The 24,711-nt window shown below is 41.5% G+C and overlaps 2 protein-coding genes across 3 annotated transcripts in view; both read left to right on the forward strand.

The window, feature by feature from the left end:
• LOC115731265 (receptor-like protein 7) overlaps positions 1 to 10,220 on the forward strand; it is a 30,992-nt gene extending 20,772 nt beyond the window's left edge. The window contains exon 2 of one of the 2 annotated variants that reach the window (XM_048282527.1): positions 7,550 to 10,220. In XM_048282527.1, coding sequence (XP_048138484.1) covers positions 7,550 to 10,181 — 2,632 coding nt within the window. In that variant the 3' untranslated portion in view covers positions 10,182 to 10,220. Of the gene's footprint in view, positions 1 to 6,960 lie in introns of those variants that run through there. The other variant, XM_030661915.2, reaches the window with a different exon arrangement.
• Positions 10,221 to 11,703: 1,483 nt separating this feature from the next.
• On the forward strand, positions 11,704 to 13,771 carry LOC125315866 (receptor-like protein 6). Its single transcript, XM_048281942.1, has one exon. It carries the CDS (start codon positions 11,723 to 11,725, stop codon positions 13,769 to 13,771), a length of 2,049 nt encoding a protein of 682 aa, XP_048137899.1. The 5' UTR covers positions 11,704 to 11,722.
• The last annotated feature ends 10,940 nt before the right edge of the window (positions 13,772 to 24,711 follow it).

Raw genomic sequence — 24,711 nt, forward strand, 5'->3', positions numbered from 1 at the left:
GATGTATCCTGAAATTTTTAAAGTGGATCCGGGGAATCGATATTCATGTCGCCACTGATGCCCTCATTAGTGCCATGACAGGTTAAACTCTAAGATACTACAAGTATTACAGCCAGAAAATTTCATGTTTTTCTCAGGATTTTCCCTTGAGGCTGGGCCCGGGACTCGCGCCCGAGCCCAAGTCTCCGGCACCTGAACTTGGGATCCGGTGTGCACTTGAGACTCATTCTCAAATGTGTGCTTCATTATTTTCCCATAACAAATATCAGGAAGTGACTTCTGTATTGTTATTTTTTTCCAAATTACAGCCAATCATGCTTTGAAAATAATATCCTTTGCAAGAGAATTCCAACAAAATTCATTTTTCGTGAAACAAACGGAGTTTAAGATTTGGCCAACTTCTGTTGATTGAATTAGGGAGCGAATGCAATGAATTTGTTGTTCCCCAGCTATGCTGCATGAAGTGAAAATAGCGCTAATACCGTAAATAGAACTTCGAGACGGAGCTAACTCAGGGCAAACTAAAGGGAGGGGCTATATGAGCAACCGAAGTCTTCAAGTATACTTCCTATCTCATAGACTTGTTCGTTGTTGCCGCAGGTTATGAAATGGATACTGTGTCTAGAATGGAGGGAAAAACTTAGTGCGGATTTCATCACTTCCATCTCAAACTTTCCATTCCGAATGAAGGTAAAGTGAGCCAACTTTCGCTTTTAGATTGCAAGATCCATTAATACATATTTACCACACCGCTTAAATCTAGATCTTAGGTTGCTCATATGGCTTTGCATAATTACTGGTTCTCGATGATGAAACTCGTTGAGAAAAGTATCTTTCATTTCTGTGTATTCACTTCTAAGGTCTTGATGGTGCCCAACGACAATATATTTTTTTTCTCCAGCTTCTATTAGTTTCGAAGTAACCAAACCAAGCACTAGGAAAATTTCAGGCAACAATGTTAGGTTATTGCACAATCCAAAGGCCTTTTATCGTCTAGGAACAACAATCTACCCAAGAGAACGGCCAATTCCACCTCTATTCTCCCTCTAAATAAGTGAGAATGTTCAAAATTCTCTGAACAATCTTAATTTCTCCAAATGCACTACAAAAGAAATTACATTCCTTATTAGTGACCAAAGCAAATGTTCACCCATTAGGCATTCAAAGTCAAATCAGCACTAATATTGCAAACAAAAAAGTTCCACACAGAGCAGGTGAACGAGAGGGCAGATGAGCAACCGAAGTCTTCAATTTGGACCCTTAAATCATTGCATAGACTTTTTTTGCTGCTGTCACAACTTATGAATGGATACATTTGACTACAATGGGGGAATCACCTCAAACTATATATTAACCATACAAACTCTTCATCTAATTATCTCCTCACAAGGGACTTTTTGTTGCCATATGACACCCTGGTCTGCAATTTTTTAACTAACTCTTGACCCGAGTTTTCCATTCAAATGACAGATATATTGGCTGAATTCTCAGTCAATCAATTATTTGTCTATTGGCCCCGAAGGTTCTTTTCTTATGTTCCCCGGCGGCTACACGTTAAAGCATTACACAAAGTCATCTGTCGCGCACCTTAAGATTCAAATACTTTGCCCACATTGTGGTTTATCACCGGGAAAGTCATTGATTTGATGCGTCGCAGCAAATTTGTCACGTCAAATTTAGAGAGTGACACGCGTCAAGTATGGCCCACTTCTCACTGTTTTCTTGACTCTCTTCTCCGTTACCCCCTCTCTCTCCTCCTCCTCGTGGTGGCCAGGGGCCAATTTGGGCCCCAAACTGACCTGGGTCAAATTCGTAACCGGCTTGTTGGTTGGGCTCGCCGGTTCCAAATCGGAACCGACCTATGCCATATGGGCCGATTATGGTCCGAGTTTAATTGAACCGGCTTTGTAGCCGTTACAAAAAAAAATTAAAAAAAATAGGGGAAACATTTGAAGACCGTTGCAAGGCAATGGTCATTTACCCTCCCACTTTTTTTAATTAATTTATTAATTATATTATAACTATTATAAATATCCCTTTCCATCTTTCATTTTTTTTTACAATTTTTCTCAATTATCTCAAATTCTCTCAATTCTCTTAATCCGCTCAATTCTCTCAATCCGTTCAATTCTCTCAATTTTCTGAATCCGCTTTCCACTTAATTCTCTCAAAAAATAGCAAGTGGAAGCAGAGCTAGTGACAAGGAAAATAACAAGATGGGAGAATCCGTTTATCCTCATATTCCTCATGATTTTGCAGATTGGGCATTCGATGTTAATGATATCAACATTATTCACAATGTTGAGTATGTTCCAACGCAAGAAAGTCTTCATCTCCTACCGATATCGAAGAAATGTCAATAACAAATGAGCCAGAACATGAGGTTACATCCAACATATGAGAGCACTTCACAAAGAAGGAAAGATTTTATTTAGGTGCAAAAAGGTATGAGATAACTTGTAAACATTGTAAGGCAATATACAAATATGCAGGTGGATAAGGCTATATGGAACATTTAAACGGCATCATAGGTCAAAACATCCAACACAAGAGGGATTGACACCAGGCAACAACAAATTTTTGAGCACGCCAATTTTAACACTCCTCCTTTATTTTATTTTAATGAAAAAAATTATAAAGAAGAATTAGCTAGATGTATTGCCGTTGAACATTTATCATTTAATTTTGGTGAAAATTTTGATGTGAATCATTTTATACAAACTGCATGCACTCCACAAGCAAAACATGTTTCGAGAAATATAGTTAAACACCAATTTTTCGATTTTTATAAAAGAAAAAAAAAGATTTACATAATTTTTTATGAATTTTAATGGATATGTGCATATAGGTAGCGACATTTGGAGTGATTCTTGACAAACTCATTCTTATGTGGGTATCACATGTCATTGGATAGATGATGATTGAAATATTCAAAAAAGAGTTATTGCATTTAGAGTTTTTGATAATTGGCATACGGCAAATAATATTTATAGAATAATTATGCAAGTTTTAGAAGAATATTATTTGCTTAATAAAATTTTTTCAGTTGGTTTTGATAATGCCGCAGTAAATACCGCTTTAATTCCCTAGTTAGAAAAAATCTGTAAATCCGTTTTTGGTGGACAATTTTCTCACATTAAATGTGTTTGCCATGTTTTAAATTTATGTGTACAAGATGGTTTAAAAACTCTTGATGTTTTTCTCAACCCAATAAAAATAGCAATTCAATTTTTATGGAAACATCCCCACGTTATGAAAGAATGAGGCAGATTTTATAGATTGCATGGAAGAAAAGGAAAAAAATTTCAAGAGATGTTCCAACTCATTGGAATTCTACGTACGAGTTGTTTATCAATCTTTTGCATATAAATATTTATTATGTGCATTTATTTCGGATAATGTTTCTTAAATTAATTTATACCCACAAGAGTGGGATATTTGCAAAAAAGAATTTAGATTTTTTAAAAAAATTTAATGATGCAACTTATACTTTATCCGATGTTTATTATCCTATTACACATTTATTTTTAATAGAGTATATTAATATTGCTAATGTTTTTGAAGAAAATTAAAAAGATGATCAATTAGGTCAGACTATTATAGCAATGCGAACAAAATGACTACATTATTATACCAAAATTCCTCTTATTTATTTGGTTGCTTGTGTTTTCGATCCACGTATCAAATTAGATGATTTAGGTAATTATTTGACTACATATTATGAATGTCCATATTTGATTGAAATGGTAGATGTTAAAGCTATATAAACAGTGATTAAAAACGCAATAGTAGAATTATATAATGAATTTTGTAGTAAATATAATTTAGGTGACAATGGATCTTCCCAACCTAGTGACATACAAAGCGGGGACCTAGGTAAAATTAGTAGAGAATACAAACTTCTGATTAATAGGAAAAAAAAAAAGGATTCTGAAATAGGGACCTATTTAACCATTTCTTTTGAGTTTCATGAATCCGAAGGCGGAACAGATTTCACAATTCTAAATTAATGGAAGAGCCATTCAACCTAATTCTCAATTCTCGCTCTCATCACAAGACAGGTTTTAGCAACCTATTATTCAACAATTGCAGTTGAACAAGTATTTAGCACTCTGAGGAACATTTTAGACGATCAACGTTCAAGATTAGCTCCGAATTCGGTAGAGGCTCAAGCTTGTGCCAATGATTGGATAAAAGCTCAACATCGACAACAAGATATGGATCCCAACAATGAAGCTGAATTCTTCAATGATGGAGATACCGGCGCCGCGGGCACCGATAATGGAACGGGTAGCGACGATTGATACTGAGGTAAGTATGGGGTTATCAAAGGTAAAAGAACTACGTGAGCTTTGATTCTTCTATCCCCAAGGAGATATATAGGCGCTTAATGATAATTCATTAAGTTCAAGCCCCTTCCTCCTTCCTTTTTTCCCCCTTCCCCCAAATTTGATTACAATTTACAATTTCATTACAATTTATATTTGATAATTTATTATTTTTTATTTCATAATTCATTATTTACAAATTAAATTTAAAAATCGGAACCAGAACCGGAATCGACGTTTCCATTTTCGATTTGAACCGGAACCGGGCCTTGAACCGGCCTGAAACCGCCTGTTCAAAATCGGAACCGGAAGTGCCCCTTAAAGTTCCGGTTCCCCTATGACCATGAATTGGAACCGCCGGTTCATGAATCGAAACCGGTCGGTTCCGGCCCGTGGCCATGACTTCCTCCTCCCTCTGTCCCTCTCCCTCACCCAAGCGCCCTCCCCCATAGTTGGCATTGGCGGAATGCTGATGTTGACCCAGCCAACCGGACATGGGCCAAACGACGCCAATAATCGCCATGGATGAACGTTAGCTTTGCTCGTGAGCTGCTCCTCCTAAGCAATCGCAACATGATCGAAAATTATAACAATGGAATGATCATGAGATCTGATCGAGGTTGTGCCTAGAAGAAAACAATTGGATATGTTAAACAGAAAAGAAGATAGATACAAAAAAGCCATATACCAAATGGCACTCTCAAGTGTGAGTTTTGGATAGAAATTTAATTTTACGGTCACTTCATAAAATCTCTTATCCAGCGTCTACTTTTTGTGCTTATTTCTGGTGACAAATTTCTAATCGCCACGCACGAAATAGTACTTCCACATAGAGTTTTCTAATCAAATCCTAGCAAATCTATTTCATTTATGTACATTTTCGTGATAAATCTCTAATCCATGCATCATAACATTTAAAAGCTATTTTTTTAAGGCGATTGGAATTAGATGAATGATCAGAGATTCATGGAGGGTTTCTATGTTGTTCTCAAATGTGTTTTTCCTGATTTTGTGCAGGGCAATGCTACCGGGGAAGTAGATTTTATAAAGCACACAAAATACGGGCAATGCATATGACTCTTTAAGTGCGTGAGAGGATGACTTTGTGGGAGTGCCGTAACATGTGGGTAACGGGGAACTTAAGAGAAAAACCTTCGAGGCTAATCGACAAATGATTTGACTGAGTCAGAATTCAGCCGACAGATCTGTCATTTGCATGGAAGACTTGGGTCAGCGGTCAGTCCAAAAATTGCAAACCAAGAGGTAATGTAGCAACAAAAAGTCCCTCTTTGAGGAGATGAGACGAAGAGTTTGTACGGTTTGTAGTTTCTTTGAGGTCATTCCCTCCATTCTAGTCAAATATATCTATTGATAAGTTGTGACGGCAGCCAGAGAGTGTATGGAATTATATGAATTGAGGGTCCAAATTGAAGATTTATTGCTCACCTGCCCCTTTCGTTCATCCGGCGGTTGCTATATACGGACCTTTTTGTTTGTGATAACAGTGCTGTTTCGACTTTTGAGTGCATGGTCGTTGAACATTTGCTTTGGTCATGGATGAGGAATGCAGTTTTCTTGTGTAGTGCATTCGGAGAAATTAAGATTGTTTAAAATTTTGACCAGTCTCACTTATTGAGAGGGAGATAGAGATGGAATTGGCCGTTGCCTTGTGCATATTGTTGTTCCAAAACAATAAAAGACTTTTGGATTGTGCAATATCCTAACATTGTTGCCTAAATTTTTTCTATTGCTTGGTTTGTTTATGGCGAAATGAATAGAAACTGGAGGCCAAAATATACTATCTTTGGGAACCATCAAGACCCTAGAAGTGAGTACACGGAAGCAAAAGATGCCTTTCTCGATGAGTTTCATCAGCGAAAATCGGTAACTAAGCGACGGTATCTAAGCAAGTTAAGATCTGGATTTGAGGGGCCTGATAAATATAAATGGATTCCGCAATCTAAATGCGGAATTCGGCTCACTTTACCTTCAACAGAAATTGAAAGTTTGAGATGGAAGTGATGGAACCCGCACGAAGTTTTTCGCTAAATTCTAGACAGAGAGTACATTTCACAAGTCGCGGCCAACAGCGAACATGTCCATGAGATGGGTCAAGGGGTATAATGGAAGACTTGGGTCAAGGGGTATAATGGAAGACTTGGGTCAACGGTCAGGCCAAAAATTGCAAACCAAGTGGCCATACAGCAACAAAAAGTCCCTCTCTGAGGAGATAAGATGAAGAGTTTGTATGGATTATTAGATGCTTTGACGTCGTTATCTCCATTCTAGTCAAATGCATACATTCATAAGTTGTGACAGCAGCGAACTTTCAACCCTCGATTCTTACCATTTCATAGACTTGTTTGCTGCTATCACAAGTTGCGAATGGAGTTTTCATGAAGGGGACCATCTTACTGTCGCTGTATCCCTCCTTGGTTTGCAATTCGCGCACTAACTGTTGGCCCATGTCTTCCACGCAAATGACGGATCAGAAGGCTGAATTTCCAGTCGATCAATCAATTTGCGCCAATTTGGGCCCCCAGTGTTTCCTTGTTCTCATGTGACGCCACAGCACAAAGTCATGCTCGTGCACCTTAAAATTCCTGTGTCTTGCACATATTCTGTGCGCATCGTAGCATGAGACGAGGCATGTTCATATCCCTAGTCACCAAGCACTGCCTATAAAACCTGGTTCACTCTACCGTGCTCTGCTCATCAAAACAAAGTTTCTCTGTTTGAAACGAAATGGCTCCCACTTCGTGTTTTCACATGTCCATACACTTGCTTTTCTTGTACTTGTCGTCTCAGCCGATTGGGGCACACAATCTCTCTCATCCTGTGAAATCCCTGTGTCTCCAGGACGAAATGTCCGTACTGCTGCAGTTTAAGGAGAGATATGAAATCGCCAATGTTTCAGGCCGCCCTCTCGCTCGTCCCAAGACTCTATCCTGGAAAAACACTCGGGATTGCTGCTCCTGGGATGGGATCGAGTGCGACGAGAGCACGGGCCATGTAATTGTTCTCGACCTGGGAAGCAGTTTTCTCTATGGTTCTATCGACAACAACAGTACCCTCTTCCAGCTTGCTCGTCTTGAAGAGCTCAATCTCAGCGACAACCACTTCAACTACTCTCAAATACCGTCCCGAATTGGAGATCTGTCGAGATTGAATCATCTTGATCTCTCTGCTTCCGTTTTTTCAGGCCAAGTTCCCACAGGAATCTTCAAGCTGACGAGGTTGGTGCACCTTGACCTGTGTTGCAATCTGGATCCGTATACTTCTACACGTTTGTTGGAGATGAAACCGCCGGGCCTGAGAAGCCTAACACAAAATCTGACAAGCCTGGAAGTACTTCTCCTAGGCGTCGTCAACATGTCGTCAGAAGTGCCCAACACTATGGCAAATCTGACTTCCCTCACATGGCTGAACATGGATGTGTGCGACCTGCATGGCGTATTTTCATCTGCCATTTTCAATTTACCGAAGCTGCAACACCTCGGGTTGGCTGACAATGAAGCTCTCATGGGACGACTGCCCAACTTCAACTCGAGTAGTCCTCTTGAAGAGCTGCGACTGCTTGGCACGAGCTTTTCTGGAGAGCTGCCCGCTTCAATCGGTAATCTCCATTCCTTGCAGATATTGAATCTTCAATCTGCCACGTGCAATTTGACAGGATCGCTGCCCGCATCAATTGGAAAACTTCCTTCTTTGAGCTATCTCGACATAAGTCGTTGCCAATTCTCAGGATCCATCCCAGCTTCATTTTCTAATCTTAGCAACCTTGAATACCTAGATGTCGGTGAGAACCCATTCACTGCCCAGACAATTTCCTCTTTTTCTTGGATTTGGAGGAATAAAAAGCTCGCCACTTTGCATCTCGACCAGATCAATTTATATGGCGAGATTCCACTTTCAATCGGAAACTGGTCTCAGCTCGTGGAATTAGGCTTTATCGGCAACCAATTAAGTGGTACCATCCCATCTCAGCTCATGAACCTCACTCGGCTGACTGATTTGTACCTTGGTACCAATCAACTGTCGGGATCGATACCGTCTTGGCTGATGAACATGACTGGACTTGTCGCGCTTGACCTTGCGAGCAATAAATTCCACGGCGAGATACCTTCATCAATCTCTCAACTCCAAAAGCTCACACTCCTCCGCCTTGTTAGAAACAACTTTAGCGGTACTGTTGAACTAGACAACTTTCTCAAGCTCAAACAATTGGAAGTGCTCCAACTATCGTCTAACAGGCTATCATGCCATGCGAGTAACGCGAATGATATTCTTCCCCAGTTTTTAATCCTAGGACTGGCTTCATGCAATTTGAGTGAGTTTCCAGCATTCTTACAAAATCAAGAGCAAATGAATTGGTTGGACCTCTCGGACAACAACATTAGGGGAGAAGTGCCCCCTTGGGTGTGGAACGGCAGTTCTAACATGCAGTACCTAAATCTCTCTCGTAACTTCTTAACTGGTGTACATCGATATTACCCGATCTATCCTTGGTTAATGTACACGATAGACCTGTCTCATAACATGTTGAAAGGACCACCCCCTGAAGCACCACCATCGATAATGTCCTATATAGTATCCAACAACAGCCTGACGGGAGCATTGCCACCATGGATCTGCAATTTGAGTTCAGTAGTCACACTAGACTTGTCTTCTAACAATTTGACTGGAGTGCTTCCGGTTTGTCTGGGCAATATCAGCGAATCTCTCATGGTATTGAATCTAAAAGGCAACAATTTTCAGGGAAGAATTCCTGAGCTATCAATGAGGGGGACGCAGCTGACTATGATCGATCTGAGTGACAACCAGTTGCAAGGCAATTTACCGAGGTCTTTGGCCAATTGCAAAATGCTCGAGTTCATCAACTTTGCAAACAATCTTATCGTGGACACCTTCCCGTCATGGTTGGGATTTCTACCCAAGCTTCATGTCCTTATTTTGCGATCCAATAAATTCCACGGTGTCGTAGAGAGGCCCAAATCTAGTTCCACGTTCCTTAAGCTGCATATACTTGACCTCTCTGTTAATGCATTGGTCGGTAAGTTGCCCACAGAATTCTTTCAGTCTTGGAATGCCATGAAATCCAAGACGGGGAACTTTACGTACATGCAACGAAAGCTACAGCCGAACCATTACCTTGAGTTCACCTACTATGGCAATTATGATTTCTCCATGACAGTGATTTACAAAGGGCTTAAATGGTATTACCCAAAGATATCAGAAGTCTTCACGGTCATCGACCTCTCAAGTAATTTGTTCGAAGGTGAGATCCCAAGTGCCATTGGTGATCTCAAAGGACTGCAGGGACTGAACCTTTCCAACAATTTCCTCATTGGTCACATCCCACCGTCGTTAGGGAATCTCACGGCTCTTGAGTCGTTGGACCTCTCTCGGAACAAACTCTCTGGACAAATCCCCCAACAGCTAACAGAACTCGGGTTCCTTTCTTTCTTGAACGTGTCTTACAACAATCTGACCGGTTCCGTGCCCAGAGGGAAACAGTTCGATACATTTTCGAACAATTCTTTTGAAGGGAATTCGGGACTGTGTGGGGAATTCATATCGAGGAAATGTCGAGATTCGGAGGATAAGTCAGGACAACCTTCAACCCGCCAAGAAGAAGACTCAGGATCTCCAATTGAACTCGATTGGAAAATTGTTCTGATGGGGTATGGGAGCGGCTTAGTGATTGGAGTGGTCATCGGAAATGCATTCATCTCCTGGAAACATGTTTGGTTTGAAGGAAATGCCTGGAGAAGGCGAAAACTTACTCGGAGGCAGCCTAGGAGGGGTAGGAACTCCTGGCCAGGCAAACTTTTCAATTTATGCAGATACTAGAACTTACCTGAAAAATGACCTAGGTATTTCCTTCTTTTTCTTAAATGTACTTGTTTCATCATAGTATCTAGTCTGTTATTTATTTCAAACCTATATAATCTTCAGTTAATCACTCATCAGATCTGTTTACCAGCTGTCCAACCTCAACTTTTATTTTATTTTTTTTGGGATAATGCCATTGCTAATTTGTAAACCAAGCTCCTGTGCAACTTCTCTGTCAATGTTCAAGCAAAAGTCCTCCTATTTAATAATCAAGTCTACATTGCCACATGATTCTTCTTTATCCAGGGCTCAAATCACAAGCTGAAACCCAGCTTGCAAATTTGGGCTCTCATTCGCACTGCAGTCGTTTGATTTGGTTGTTTGTCAATACGCAAATAGCACAGACAACAGTCATATTGTCATTTGACATTTGGAGTTTGATTGGAAAATAACCGTGAATCTCATGAAATGCATAAATATTAGTTTTTCTTTTTGTATCTTCTTTTATGTGTGTGGGGTGGGAAGTAGAATTGTTTCTCGTAGAGCAGCATAGTATGCAGACAACCAACATGGCACAGTCGAATATAAAGTTCTTACTACATCTGCTTGCTAGTCTTTGTATTCCGGAATTTATAGAGTTATTATCGTTTGATTTTTCTGTAAAATCGTCTTTCCCTCAAAAAAGAAATATATGTGGATGTACTGTTTCGTGCATAGTGATTAGAGATTTGTTACCAGGAATAAGCACAAAAAGTAGACACTTGATAAGAGATTTCACAAACTGACCATAAAATGCAAATGAAAAAACGCTTTCTCCACGGTTGACCCAAAGTCTTCCATGCAAATGCAGATCTATTGTGCTGAGTTCTCATTATGTTCCCCAGCAGTTACATGTTACCGCACTGTACATAGTCAAGCTCATGCACTGTATTAGGGAGCCTGTGCCTTCCTATCGATTGGGAATATGAACCACACCTCAATAAGATCATGTATTCAAAGTAAAAACAATGCTAATACCGCAAACAAAAAGGTCAACCACAGAGCTATGGTTGCGCGAGCGGGAGGGGCTAGATGAGCAATCAAAGTGTTCGATTTCGACCCCTCAATTCTTAGCATTTCATAGACTTGTTTGCTGCTGTCACAACTTGCGCATGGATACCTTTTGTCTATCTCTCGCATAGGACTTATTGTGAAGGGGATCATCTTACTGTTGCTATATCACTCCTTGGTTTGCAATTTGTGCACTAACCGTTGGTCGAAGTCTCCCCCGTAAATGACAGATCAAAAGGCTGAATTTCCAGTCAATCGATCGTGTCAACTTGAGCCCCAAGTGTTTCCTTAATCTCATGTGACGCCATAGGACAAAATCATTCTCGTGCACCTAACAGTCCATGTATGGCCCATATTCTGGGTGCTTTATCACTCGCAAAGTCATTGAAACGCATCGTAGCATGAGATGAGGCATTGTCAGACCCCTAGTCATCAGGCACCGCCTATTAAATCTGCTTCACTCTCCCATGCCCGGCTCATCAAAAACAGAGTTCCCTGCTTGAAACAAAATGGCTCGCTCGTCGTGCTTCTACATGTCCATACACTTGCTTTTCTTGTCCTTGTGGTCTCATTTTATTGGCACTCACAATCTCTCTCGTTCTGTGAAACCTGTGTGTCTCGAGGACGAAATGTCCGCCCTGCTGCAATTTAAAGAGAGATACGAAATAGCCAATGTTTCGGATGATCCTCTCGCCCATCCCAAGACTCGATCCTGGAAAAACAGTCGAGATTGCTGCTCCTGGGATGGGATCGAGTGCGACGAGATCACGGGCCACATAATTGTTCTCGACCTGGGGAGTAGTTCTCTCTCTGGTTCTATCGACAACAACAGTACCCTCTTCCAGCTTGCTCATCTTGAAAAGCTCAATCTCAGCCACAATGACTTCAACAACTCTCGAATACCGTCCCGAGTTGGAGATCTGTTGAGATTGACTCACCTGGATCTCTCTGCTTCCTCCTTTTTGGGCCAGGTCCCATCAGAAATCTTCAAGCTTACAAGCTTGGTGTACCTTGACCTGAGTGGGAATCCAGATCCATATGAATATGGAATTTCGTTGGAGATGAAAGCGCCAGGCTTGAGAAGCCTAGTTCAAAATCTGACTAGCCTGGAGGTCCTTCTCCTAGGGCAAGTCAACATGTCGTCCGAAGTGCCCAACACTCTGGCAAATCTGTCTTCCCTGAGATGGCTGGACCTGTCAGGGTGCGACCTGCACGATGTATTTCCGTCTGCTATTTTCAATTTACCAAAGCTGCGACTTCTCAGTGTGGGTTACAATGAAGCTCTCACGGGACGATTGCCTGAGGTTAACTCGAGTAGTCCTCTTGAAGAGCGGCAATTGCCTAGCACGAGCTTTTCCGGAGAGCTACCCTCATCGATCGGAATGCTTCCTTCCTTGAGCTATCTCGACGTAAGGGCTTGCAGCTTCTCAGGGTCGCTACCCACATCAATCGGAAACCTTCCTTCCTTGACTTATCTCGACATAGCACTTTGCGAATTCTCAGGATCCATACCAGCTTCATTTGCTAATCTTAGCAACCTCGAATACCTAGATGTCGGTGAGAACCCATTCACTGCCCTGTCCATTTCCTCTTTGTCATGGGTTGGGAAGAATAAAAAGCTCGTCACTTTGGGGTTCGGGAGGATCAATTTATATGGCGAGATTCCACCTTCAATCGGAAACTTGTCGCAGTTTGTGCAATTGTATCTTCATGACAACCATTTAAGCGGTGTCATCCCATCTCAGCTCATGAAACTCACTCAGCTGACTATTTTGTTCCTCGGAAACAACCAACTAGTGGGTTCCATACCGTCTTGGCTTCTGAACATTACTGGACTTGAGGTTCTTGACCTTGGCACCAATAAATTCCATGGCGAGATACCTTCATCAATCTCTCAACTCCAAAATCTCGGGTCGCTCCTCCTTTTAAAAAACAATTTGAGCAGTACTGTTGAGCTAGACAACATTCTAAAGCTCGAACAATTGCACGTGCTGGACCTATCATTTAACAGGCTATCATGCCGAACGAGTAGCACGAATGTTGCTCTTCCTGAGCTTCGTGTACTAGGACTGGCTGCATGCAATTTGAGCGAGTTTCCGGCGTTCTTACAAAACCAAGAGGACGTGGAATGGTTGGAACTGTCGGATAACAACATTAGGGGAGAAGTGCCCTTTTGGGTGTGGAGCGGCTGTTTTAATTCCTTGGAGTACCTGAATCTCTCTCGTAACTTCTTAACTGGTCTTGATCACTGTCACCCGACCAATTGTTTATCTGTGGATACAATAGACCTCTCTCACAACATGCTGAAAGGAGCACCCCCTGAAGGATCGCATTGGACAGTCCACTATATAGTAGCCAACAACAGCCTGACGGGAGCATTGCCACCATGGATCTGCAATTTGAGTTCAGCAATCACACTAGACTTGTCTTCTAACAATTTGACTGGTGGGCTTCCGGTTTGTTTGGGTAATATCAGCGAATATCAACCTAAAAGGCAACAATTTTCAAGGAAGCATTCCGGAGGTATCGGTGAGGGGGACGCAACTCACGATGATTGATTTAAGTTACGGAGGTCCTTGGTCAATTGCAAAATGCTCGAGTTCATCAATTTTGCAAACAATTTGATCGTGGACACCTTCCCCGTCATGGTTGGGACCTCTACCAGAGCTTCATGTCCTTATTTTGCGATCCAATAAATTCCACGGTGTCATAGAGAGGCCTAAATCTAGCTCCACGTTCCTTAAGCTGAGGATACTTGACCTCTCTATTAATGCATTTGCTGGTAAGTTGCCCATGGAATTCTTTCAGTTTTTTATTGCCATGAGATCTGAGATGGCAACGAACTTTACGTACATGCAAAGAAATCTACAGCCATCAACATATGTACCTTATACCTACTACAATTATTACGATTTCTCCATGACAGTGATTTACAAAGGGCTTAAATCGTATTACCCAAAGATATTAGAAGTCTTCACGGTCATCGACCTCTCTAGCAATTTATTCAGAGGAGAGATCCCGAGTGCCATAGGTGATCTCAAAGGACTGCAGGGACTTAACCTTTCCAACAATTTCCTCACCGGTCACATCCCATCATCGTTATGCAATCTCACAACACTTGAGTCACTGGATCTTTCTCGAAACAAACTTTCGGGACAGATCCCCGAGAAACTAACGGAACTCGGGTTCTTTTCTTTCTTGAATGTGTCTTACAACAATATGACCGGGTGCGTGCCCAGAGGAAAACAGTTCGATACAATTTTCAAACAATTCTTTTGAAGGGAATTCAGGACTATGTGGGGAATTCATATCGAGGAAATGTCGAGGTTCAAAGGATAAGTCAGGACAACCTTCAACCCGCCAAGAAGAAGACTCGGGATCGCCAATTGAACTAGATTGGAAAATTGTTCTGATGGGGTATGGGAGCGGCTTAGTGATTGGAGTTGTCATCGGAAATGCATTCATCTCCTAGAAACATGTTTGGTTTGAAGGAAATGCCAGGAGAAGACGACGGCCTAGTCAGAGGCAGCCTAGGAGGGGTAAGAACTCGTGGTTAGGCAAGCTTTTCAATTTCTGCAGATATTAGAACTTATCTTAAAAATGAGCTAGGTATTTCCTTCCCAAATATACTTGTTTCATCATAGTATCTTTACTGTTGTCTATGTCAGACCTTTGCTTTCTTCAATTAATCTCTCATCACATCTGTTTAGCACTTCTCTAATCTAAACTTTAAGTCTTTTGAATAATGCCATTGCTTACTTGTAAACCAAGCTCTTGTGCATCTTTTTTGTCAATGTTCAAGCAAAAGTACTCCTATTTAACAATCAACTCTAAATTGCCAAATGAATTCTTCTTTTTCCAGGGTCACATCACAAGCTGAAAACCGTTTACATATTCTAGCAAAGCGAACTATAGCAAGGGCACAATGTCCTCATAACTTTATGCAAATCTGGGCTCTGCTCTGCACTTCAATCAATTGCTTTCATTGTTTTATCCTCACAAGTTGTACAGACAACTGTCGTATTGTCATTTGAAATAAAAGAAATTGGCATTTGGAGGTTGATTGAACAATAACCATAACAAATGATTCTCGTGAGATGCATATATATAGCAGTTTTGTTTTTCGGATCTTCTTTTATGTCTGTACTGTAGGAAATAGAATTTTTTCTCGTAGAGAACCAACATAGCGTAGTTGAATTTCTTAAAGTTCTTCATTATGTCTGCTTGCTAGTCATATACTCCGGAATTCATATAGTAGTTATCATTTGATTTTTCTATAAAAATGTTGTTCTTCTTTTTTCCCCTCGAAGAAGAAGGATCATTTGATCTAGTGGCTTCTTGTTGACACCAGAATTATTTCCTATAAGCCAACCATACGTCTTTGTAAAAATACAAAATACCAAAAAGGGCAATAGTAAAATAATGGAAAAAAAGAACATATAAATAAATAAATGAGAGAGCCCAGTTCCGCTATTTATGCGAGGACCTAAACCCATTTACCTCAACCCATCTATTATGTGACATCCTGTATTCCAACTCACTTTTGAAGCTTTGAAGGAATGAAATGTCTCATTGATGTATTTCGATCGAATCTCACTCGGAATTGATCCCTCTTGAGCAGACTAACCAAATGGGAATGGCTAGTTAGGAAAATCAAGTACGTGGACCTAAGAACTTGATCCTAAATTGACTCTTTGGCCATGAAAATTGTCGAGGGAATATTCTAGACCAATATAGGCTGATCCTAGAATGATTAAAGAACGATTTGGATAATACCCTACACTTGGATCACGGGTGATTCCGTTTGACCTCATATAGGTTCCGAACGTCCCTAAATTATTTTCTAACGATCGTATCCATCGGAACTAGTGATTGACCCTCACAATTGAATGACAACCAAAGTCGCCATGGCTCGAGAAATTCTTAAACGTGATATTAATCACGGGTCGATACGCGTAACTCCTAAAAGCCGCCCGTTAATTTGAGATACGTTGAAATTTCAATTGATTGAGATTGATCGCGAATCAAGCTTCAGGATTTGACGTCGAACCTTCAGGGTTTCCAATAATTAAATTTTGGACGTTTCCTCATCCAGTGTACGATTTCTTCACGGTTAGCCCAAAGGGTTCAAGAAAAATAAAATTTGATTTGGAAATGGGAAAAGACTCATTTACCCTTGGAGAATACCCAATTTTTCACTTTGGCTCAAGGGCATTTCGGTCAATCCTCCCTCTTGGCTGAAATTTGACTAGTCTTGTGGGGGGGGGGAAATTCCATTTTTGCCCTTCTTGACTTTGAAGACCCCAAAATATCTACCCTTAAATTATCCTAACCCTTATTAATTAAATTTTTAGTCTTCTTCCCCATCAATTGGCAAGACCACTCTCCCTCTCTCTCCTACTTTCTCCCCTTTGGCCGAAAATTCTCTCTCTCCCACCTCCATTGCCGAAAATTTTCCAAGCTTCCACCGGATTCGCCTTGAACCTCCGGAGCTCGACTATCACTTGTGCACCGCCGGAACCGCCGGATCTTGTCGGTTTTTAGCCGAGCAAAGGGAGTCGCCGGAGCCGCCGGATTGGAATCAAAATCTTCTCCCGACTTCTCGCCGGAAAACTTGCTAAATTTGTTGTAAGTTGGTCTCTAACGTTAGATTAGATATCTAGGTTGCTAATGGACATTTGGTTGAGTAGATTTGGGTGAAAAATTGGTTGGTTTTGCTCATTATCATGCCTTGGTTGAAAATGAAGATGAAGGAAGGAGAGAGAAATGTGTTCTTGAGTGAATAGTGAAATGCAATGAATAGAATTGGATGGCTAGGATTTAATCTAGCTTTTCTTGCTTTAATCCAACGGCCTAGAATGAATCTTGTTTAGGAAGCTTGATCGAACGGCCGAGATTAATTCCTGCTTAGTGTAGATTAATTGAGTGGTGGAGATTAATTGCATGCGGGGATATTTTAATCGGACGGCCCGGATTAATTGCCACGTTAGTATAGTTTGATTAATTGGTGCGCATTAATTGTACGTTAGTGGAATTTCAATCGGACGGTGATTAATAATTGCTATGTCAGTATAATTCTGATCGTGTGGTGTAGATTAATTTTTGTGGTGAAAAAAATTAATCGTGCGGCCCGATTGGCCGACGGTGTAACGCCCCCGTTTTATAGACCGCCAATTTTGTGGACCGCTCGGAACCGGCCCAGGTGCGCGAATTAAAGGGCAGAAGGAGGAGGGGCTGTTCTTTCTTTCATTTAACAGTTGGGCCAGGTAGGACCAGGCCCAAAACCGCTGCTGCCTTTCCTCTTAGGTCTCAATGGAACAAAGGTCCATTCTTTTCTGGAGTCCCCTCATTGAACGAAACCTGGCCCAAATCCAGCAATTCTTCTCCAGTTTGTTTTAAAACTTCAGCTCATCAGACTCCTATCTTTTTAAGCGGTGGCCTATACGAATAAAAGAAGACCACATCTGCATCTTCTTTTCACCGACTGCTCATTCCCTCTTTGTGTGCACCGCCAGCAACCAACGACTTCCTCTCGTTCAACCAACCTATGTGCAGCCAAGACCGACGTTGTTCGCCGCCTTTTGCTCGGTTCACGCACAACTCAACCGCTACCACTCCTCAAGGCAAGTCAGGTTCTAACCCATTTACTAGATTGTGTAATGGGTGTCGGGTTTCGGGGTGGAGCGACGGGGGAGTAACGAGTGAGCTTGTTGCGGGGAGATTGGTGATTGAATAGAACTGACTGGTGGTATTGGTACAACCAAAAAAATGGGTCTCGGCTACGAAATGGGCTGGTATCAAGTTGGGTGATTTTCCCACAAGTTTTCAATGAAGCCGTATCCTCATGTGTGGAGTTCGTTTGCAATTGCTTGTGGAGTTTTACTGCTGAATGGTGGTCGTAATTGTTCTATGGGTCCAAAATGATGGAGGGCGAGCTCGGGTGACGTTGAGCCGAAGGGCTGCAGAGTGTGAGTTCGAATCGAGGCGTCGAGTAGGAGTTATGGAGCTACCGGGGGCTTGGCGTTGAAGGCTGTGGGGTTACGGATTATTGCGAGTTGGTTATTCGATCGCAAAAAAGAAAAAAAATGGTAGCGTGGAGAAGAAAATGAAGTCCAGTTTCTGTTGGATTAATACGAACCATTAATCCTTACCGTGGGTTAGTTTGGGAATTATGTGATTGACAGGAATTTTGAATTCGCCCCTAAAAGTTGAGGATTTAGGTGAGTTGATTTGTACTAGTCTTGTCGCGAAGTTTGAACTAAAATAAGAGTTTTGTGGCTATGGTACAGAAGAACCTCAGAAGTAGAATGAATAAAAATGAGTGTGGTCGGGTGGTTTGGAATTCTGAGTGGCGCCAATAAGGAGTGTCCAGTTAAGGAATTTCAGGATTTTTTTTTAAAACCAGATTGCTCTGGTCTTAGTACTTGAGTAAAGATTCGATAAAAGGGTGGTAGGTGGGATAGAAAAATATGCGAGTCAGTGAGTTCTAGTATCAAGGGCGCTTTGGTGGAGACGTTCCTTTGCTTAAATAATACTGAGTGCATTTTGTGGTATAGTCTAATTAATGACAATAGATGCAATCATGGTTAAATTAGATTCGCTATTAGAAGTTTATGCATATGTTAACGTGTGTTACTTGGTAACGTGCATTGATATGTTGAATATCACATAACATAAACATGCATTCATGGAGAGGCATTAAGGAAAACTCAAACTAATGGGCTTCGTGCCTGGTGAAATATACCCCATGGAGTTTATGGGAAGACCATGTTGTGTGATCTGGGTAGCCCTACTGTGTGATCTAGGTGGTCCTGTTGTGTGATCCGGACCCGTCTATGTGGTGGAACGAGACGTTAAACCGAGTGCACGAATACATGACATGCATTAGCATCATTCACAAATGAGTACATAAACATTATGCGCAGCAGAAGCAAGATGGGCTTGTCGAGTGATTTGTTTGGTTAACTACTTCTACCTGTTCACTTCTTTATACAATTTAGTTGATGATTTAGAACTCTGACTTGTTGAGTTACCTCACCCCTCTTCGTTGACATTTTTTTTAGGTAGGTGACATGCACTTGTTAGGGTGTCGGAGCTGAGGTTTTAAGGTCGGGATGCTGCTACAAGCGGTATTTGAGAAGGAGTGTCATGACCCGAACCCCGTGGGCTCGTCGACATCCCACCCGGCCACGCTTATGTACGGTTCTCCAAGATCCAAAGGCCAACAAATTCATGCGGAAGCAAAAACAAATCCCCGTACATAAACAATTAACATTACGATGACTTGGGACGGTAAAAACAAACTTATATGCATATCCACACGTTCTATACAATTTTCCAAATCTACGGCTTCGGAGGCCACTGTACAAGCCTATGACCACTAAAACAAAAAGATTACGTGGTCGAAGTCCACTATACATCCCAAATAAAACAGCCAGCAAAAGTCAAGAGGCCAACTACCCTAGGCCTCGTTCTCGCTATCCGGTACTATATCATCTCTCGCCTCCAGCTCATCCTCGTCAAGCTCGGGTGGCTGTTCCGCATCCGATGGCTCTACAACCTCCCCATCTTCTCCCGGTACCATGATATCGGGGAATACCGAATCTCCTGGACGGAACACTCATGGCCGAGGCGGGTGGTCTGAAAAACAACGAACCCACGACGGGGTGAGATAAAATCTCAGTAAGCTAGCCCCTAATCCTAGATTAGGGCTCTAGTGCCTCCAGACACATTTTTCAGTGAACAATTTCCAATAATTCTTCTTTCTTCCCAAAAATTCCACAATTTTAATTCCAGAAAATTCCGTTCTTTCTCCGAAAATTCTCACACCTTCTCCAATATTCTACGTTACTCCCGTTTCGGCGTTCCATGCCTCAGTCTAACAATAAAATATTCTATGTGCTCCCAGGGCCCGTTTTTAGCACACCAGGCCATAATATAAATGTCCACCTTACTCCAAAAATTTCCACGTTACCCCGAAAATATTCCACGGCACTCCGAAAATATTCCACGTTACTCCGAAAGTATTTCACGTTGCTTGAGAATATTCCACGTTACTCCGGAAATATTCCACGTTACACCAGAATATTCCACGTTACTCCAGAAATATTCCACGTTACTCCACCGCCATCAAATAAGTTCATAACATTGAGCCTCGGACCTTTATGGAACACGGCTCTATATATATACCAGGGTCTCGGACACATAGGAATACGACCCACGGATCTCGGTCTCGGACACATAGGAACACGACCGGATCAAGTCTCGGACAATTAGTCGAACACGACTCACTTTGGTCTCGGACGACTTAATTGAACACGACTTTCTTACTTTCTCGGTCTCGGACAATCGGACGAATACGGCTCACTTTGGCCTCAGACGACTTGATTGAATACGATCCTCACATTTCCTCGGTCTCGGACAATCAGACGAATACGGCTCACTTTGGCCTCGGACGACTTGATTGAATACGACCCTCACATTTCCTCGGTCTCGGACAATCAGACGAATACGGCTCACTTTGGCCTCAGACGACTTGATTGAATACGACCTTATCATTTTCTTAGAATAGTTCGGGACCACGTGATTCACTCACGTTAGAGAATTAATAATTCGGGATCACCCGATTAATCCACACTAATCCAAATATTAATTCAGACTACCCGATCAATTACTACTACCATAATATCCAATCCACGCCATGCGTCCATATTATGCTAACGTAACAATTTATAAATCACGCACCACTAAAATTATACTAACGTAGAAATTCATCACGGGCGAACAATAATAATTTTCTAACACATAACTAATTCACAACTATAGTACTATACTATAATAATGTCACATTTAATTAGCACCGTGGCATAACGACTTTATGTCACATAAAAGTAACCCTAGTTAATATATTAACTAACCATGGTTCAAAAATTAACTAGAGTCAAATACTAACCTAACCATGGTTAAACAATAGCATAAAGTAACTCTAGTTAGGGCATAAAGTAACCATAGTTAAACTTTGACCACTATTATCTTCTTGACTTTACTATTCATGCAAGAACAAGCTTTCTCTCTCCTCCAAATATTCATTCTCGGCCAAGGCATAAAAATGGCCAAAAACAACCAATTTTTCACCCAAATCTACCAAATCTCAAGTCCATTAGCATCCTAGATACCTAATATAAGGTTAGGGACCAACTTACCACTATTTTAGCAAGTTTTCTGGCAAGAAACCGAGAAAAAATTGATTCCAATTCGGCGGCTCCGGCGACTCCTCTTGGTCGGCCAAAGCTCAAGCTACTCCGGTGATTCTAGGCGGTTCACGGTAGAGAATAGAGCTCCGGCGGTTCAAGGCGACACCGGTGGAAGCTTAGAAAAATTTTCGGTGAGAGAGAGAGAGACAACGGTGGTGGTTCGGCCAAGAGAAGGAGTGAGCAAGAGAGAGAAAGTGAGCTAGAGAGAGAGTGGGTTCTTGAAAAAAATGAAGAAGAAGGCTAAATAATAATTAATATAAGTTAAGAATAATTAATTATGTCCACAAAGTTAAGAGGGACAAATAATTTTCTCCCCACATTGACTAGTCAAACTCGGCCAAAGGGAAAAATGACCAAAATACCCTTCGGTCCAAGTGAAAAATGGGGTATTTTTCGAGGGCAAATGGGTCCTTTCCCATATCCAGTCCAAATATACTTTTCCTAAACCTCTTTGGGGCAAACCGCGAAGGAATTGCACATAGGATGAGGAAACGTCCAAAATTTTTATTTATTGAAACCCCCGAAGGTCCGACTTCAAATTTTGAAGCTCGATTCGCGATCAATCTCGATCGATAGAATTTTCAGCGTATCTCAAACTAACGGGCGGCTTTTAGGAGTTACGCGTATCGACCCGTGATTAAAAATCACGTTTAAGAATTACTCGAGCCATGGCGACCTTGGTTGTCATTCAATTGTGAGGGTCAATCACTAGTCCCGATGGTCGCGATCGTTCGAAAATAATTTAGGGACGTTGGGAACCCATACGAGGTCAAACGGAATCACCCGTGATCCAAGTATAGGGCATTACCCAAATCGTTCCTTAATTATTCTAGGATCGGCCTATATTGGTCCGGAATATTCCCTCGACAATTTTCATGGCCAAAGAATCGATCCAGGATCAAGTTCTTAGGTCCACGTACTTGATTTTCCTAGCTAGCCATTCCCATTTGGTTAGTCTGCTCGAGAGGGATCAACTCCGAGTGAGATTCGACTGAAATACATCAATGAGACCTTTCATTTATTCAAAGCTTCAAAAGTGAGTTGGAATTCGGGATGTCACAAGGAGGATCGAGGGTACGAGTCGTTACGGACGGCTTGAGTGCGATTTAATCGGGTGGTCCTGATTTGTTTAATTATTCAACGTGAGTGAATCACGTGGTCCCGATCGAGTATTTGCTCAGTACAATTTAATCGAGTGGTCTCGATTGAGCAGTTGAGGAAAGTTAGAAAGATCGTGTGGTACCGATCTTTTATTGGAGAAAAATTGGATGAGATCGTGTGATCTCGATCCGCTAATCAGGAAATTTAGCAAGATCACACGGCGAAGATTGATCGATCGGAAGGATTTAAGAGATCGTGTGGTATCAGACGAACGATCGAGGAATTATTGTGGTATATGGTCTTTATAAGGATTATTTGAGAGGAAATGTGGAATTTTACCCTGAAGCGTTATGACGCGGGATTCGTATTTTATAAGGCCATATCTTGCCTAAGGCGTTATGACGCGGGCTCTGTTATTATTATTCTACCCCGAGGCGTTAAACGCGAGGTTACGTGTATTATTTTGTTCTGAGGCGTTAAACGCAAGATAATAACCTGAGACGTTATTACGCGGGTTATAGTGACTTGAGGTGTTATTACGTGGGGTCAATGTGTATAAGAGACTATGTGATACCCTAAGGCGTTATTACGCGGTGTTTTGCATTCATCCCGATGCGTCAAACACGGGATGCTAACCCGAGGCGTTATTACGCGGGTCCGGAATACTATATGGCTTGAAGCGTTATTACGTGGGCATTTGAGCAACGTGGAATCTTATATGTTAGCCTGATGTGTTAAACGCGGGCATTTGAGCAACATGGAATCTTATATGATAGCCTAATGCGTTAAACGTGGGCTCTGGAGTACGTGGAATAGTTTATTGATAGTCCGAGGCGTGGAACGCCGATGTGGGAGTAACGTGGAATATTTGTGAAGGTTTGGAAATTTATTGGAGAAAGAATGGAATATTCTGAAATTGGGAAAAGTACACTAGAAGTGTCATAACTTTTGTACGGCGTTCACTTAAGTGCCATAACTTTCAAAACGTTCACTTAAGTGCCATAACTTTTAAAAATCGTTCACTTGAGTGACATGTTGTCGTGGCAACCGGAAAAGCTGATGTGGCAGCCGGGAAAGTTACTATAGACGCCGGAAAAGTTACTGTAGCACGCGCGGAAAAGTTCTTGTAGATGCCGGAAAGCCGACGTGGCACTCCGGAAAGCCGACGTGGCATGTCGGAAGAGTTACTGTAGCACTCAAGTGAACGATTTTGCTCGTACGTAGCACTCAAGTGAACGATTTTTAAAAGTTATGGCACTTAAGTGAACGTTTTGAAAGTTATGGCACTCAAGTGAACGACGTACACAAGTTATGGCACTTGTAGTGTACTTTTTCTTTCTGAAATTTATTTGTGGAATTTTTTATTGAAGGAAGAATTATTGGAAATTGCTCACTTAGGACGTGTCTGGAGGCACTAGTGCCCTAACCTAGAATTAGGGACTTTCTTACCGAGATTTATTCTCACTCCGTCGTGGGATTAACATTTTCAGGTCTCAAGTGATGCATCATGAGATCGCCATGGAGTGACATCGGAAGCCATCTGTGGGGGGACTTAGATGTTAAGCTCTATTCGGATGTAACCTTTTGTAGCCTTAAGAAATTGATAATTTTGTATTGTCTGCTTTGACTATGCAGCCAGTTTGGTGAATACTAAGAGAGGTATCATCCTTCATCCTAAGTCATCTCTATTTTTAATGAAAGGAGTTTTGCATTTGCTTCCGCATGTGCATTTCTTTTACATTAAGCTCGAATTTTGATTGGCCGAGGGATCCTAGGAGACTAAAGTAAATCAAACGGTCTGGTGGGATGTTCGCTGGCCTGCTGGGTTCGGGGCATGACAAAGTATGAAAAAAATAAGTGCGGTTTTTTATTACTTACATCTGAAACATCCATTGAGCCAAATTCTACTTTTAGATTGCAAGATCCATTGATACATATTTACCGTGCCTCTCACATCCAGATCTTTGTGTGCTCGGAGAGAGTTGCTTAATTACCGGTTCTCAATGATGAAACTCGTTGAGAAAGGTATCTTTCACTTTTGTGTATTCATTTCTCAGGTTTTGATGGTTCCCAACGACGGTATATTTTTTTTGTCTCCGATTTCTATTCATTTTGGCATAAGCAAACCAACCAATAGGAAAAAA

This window comes from Rhodamnia argentea, chromosome 7 (genome assembly GCF_020921035.1).
Source record: "Rhodamnia argentea isolate NSW1041297 chromosome 7, ASM2092103v1, whole genome shotgun sequence".
Taxonomy (NCBI): domain Eukaryota; kingdom Viridiplantae; phylum Streptophyta; class Magnoliopsida; order Myrtales; family Myrtaceae; genus Rhodamnia; species Rhodamnia argentea.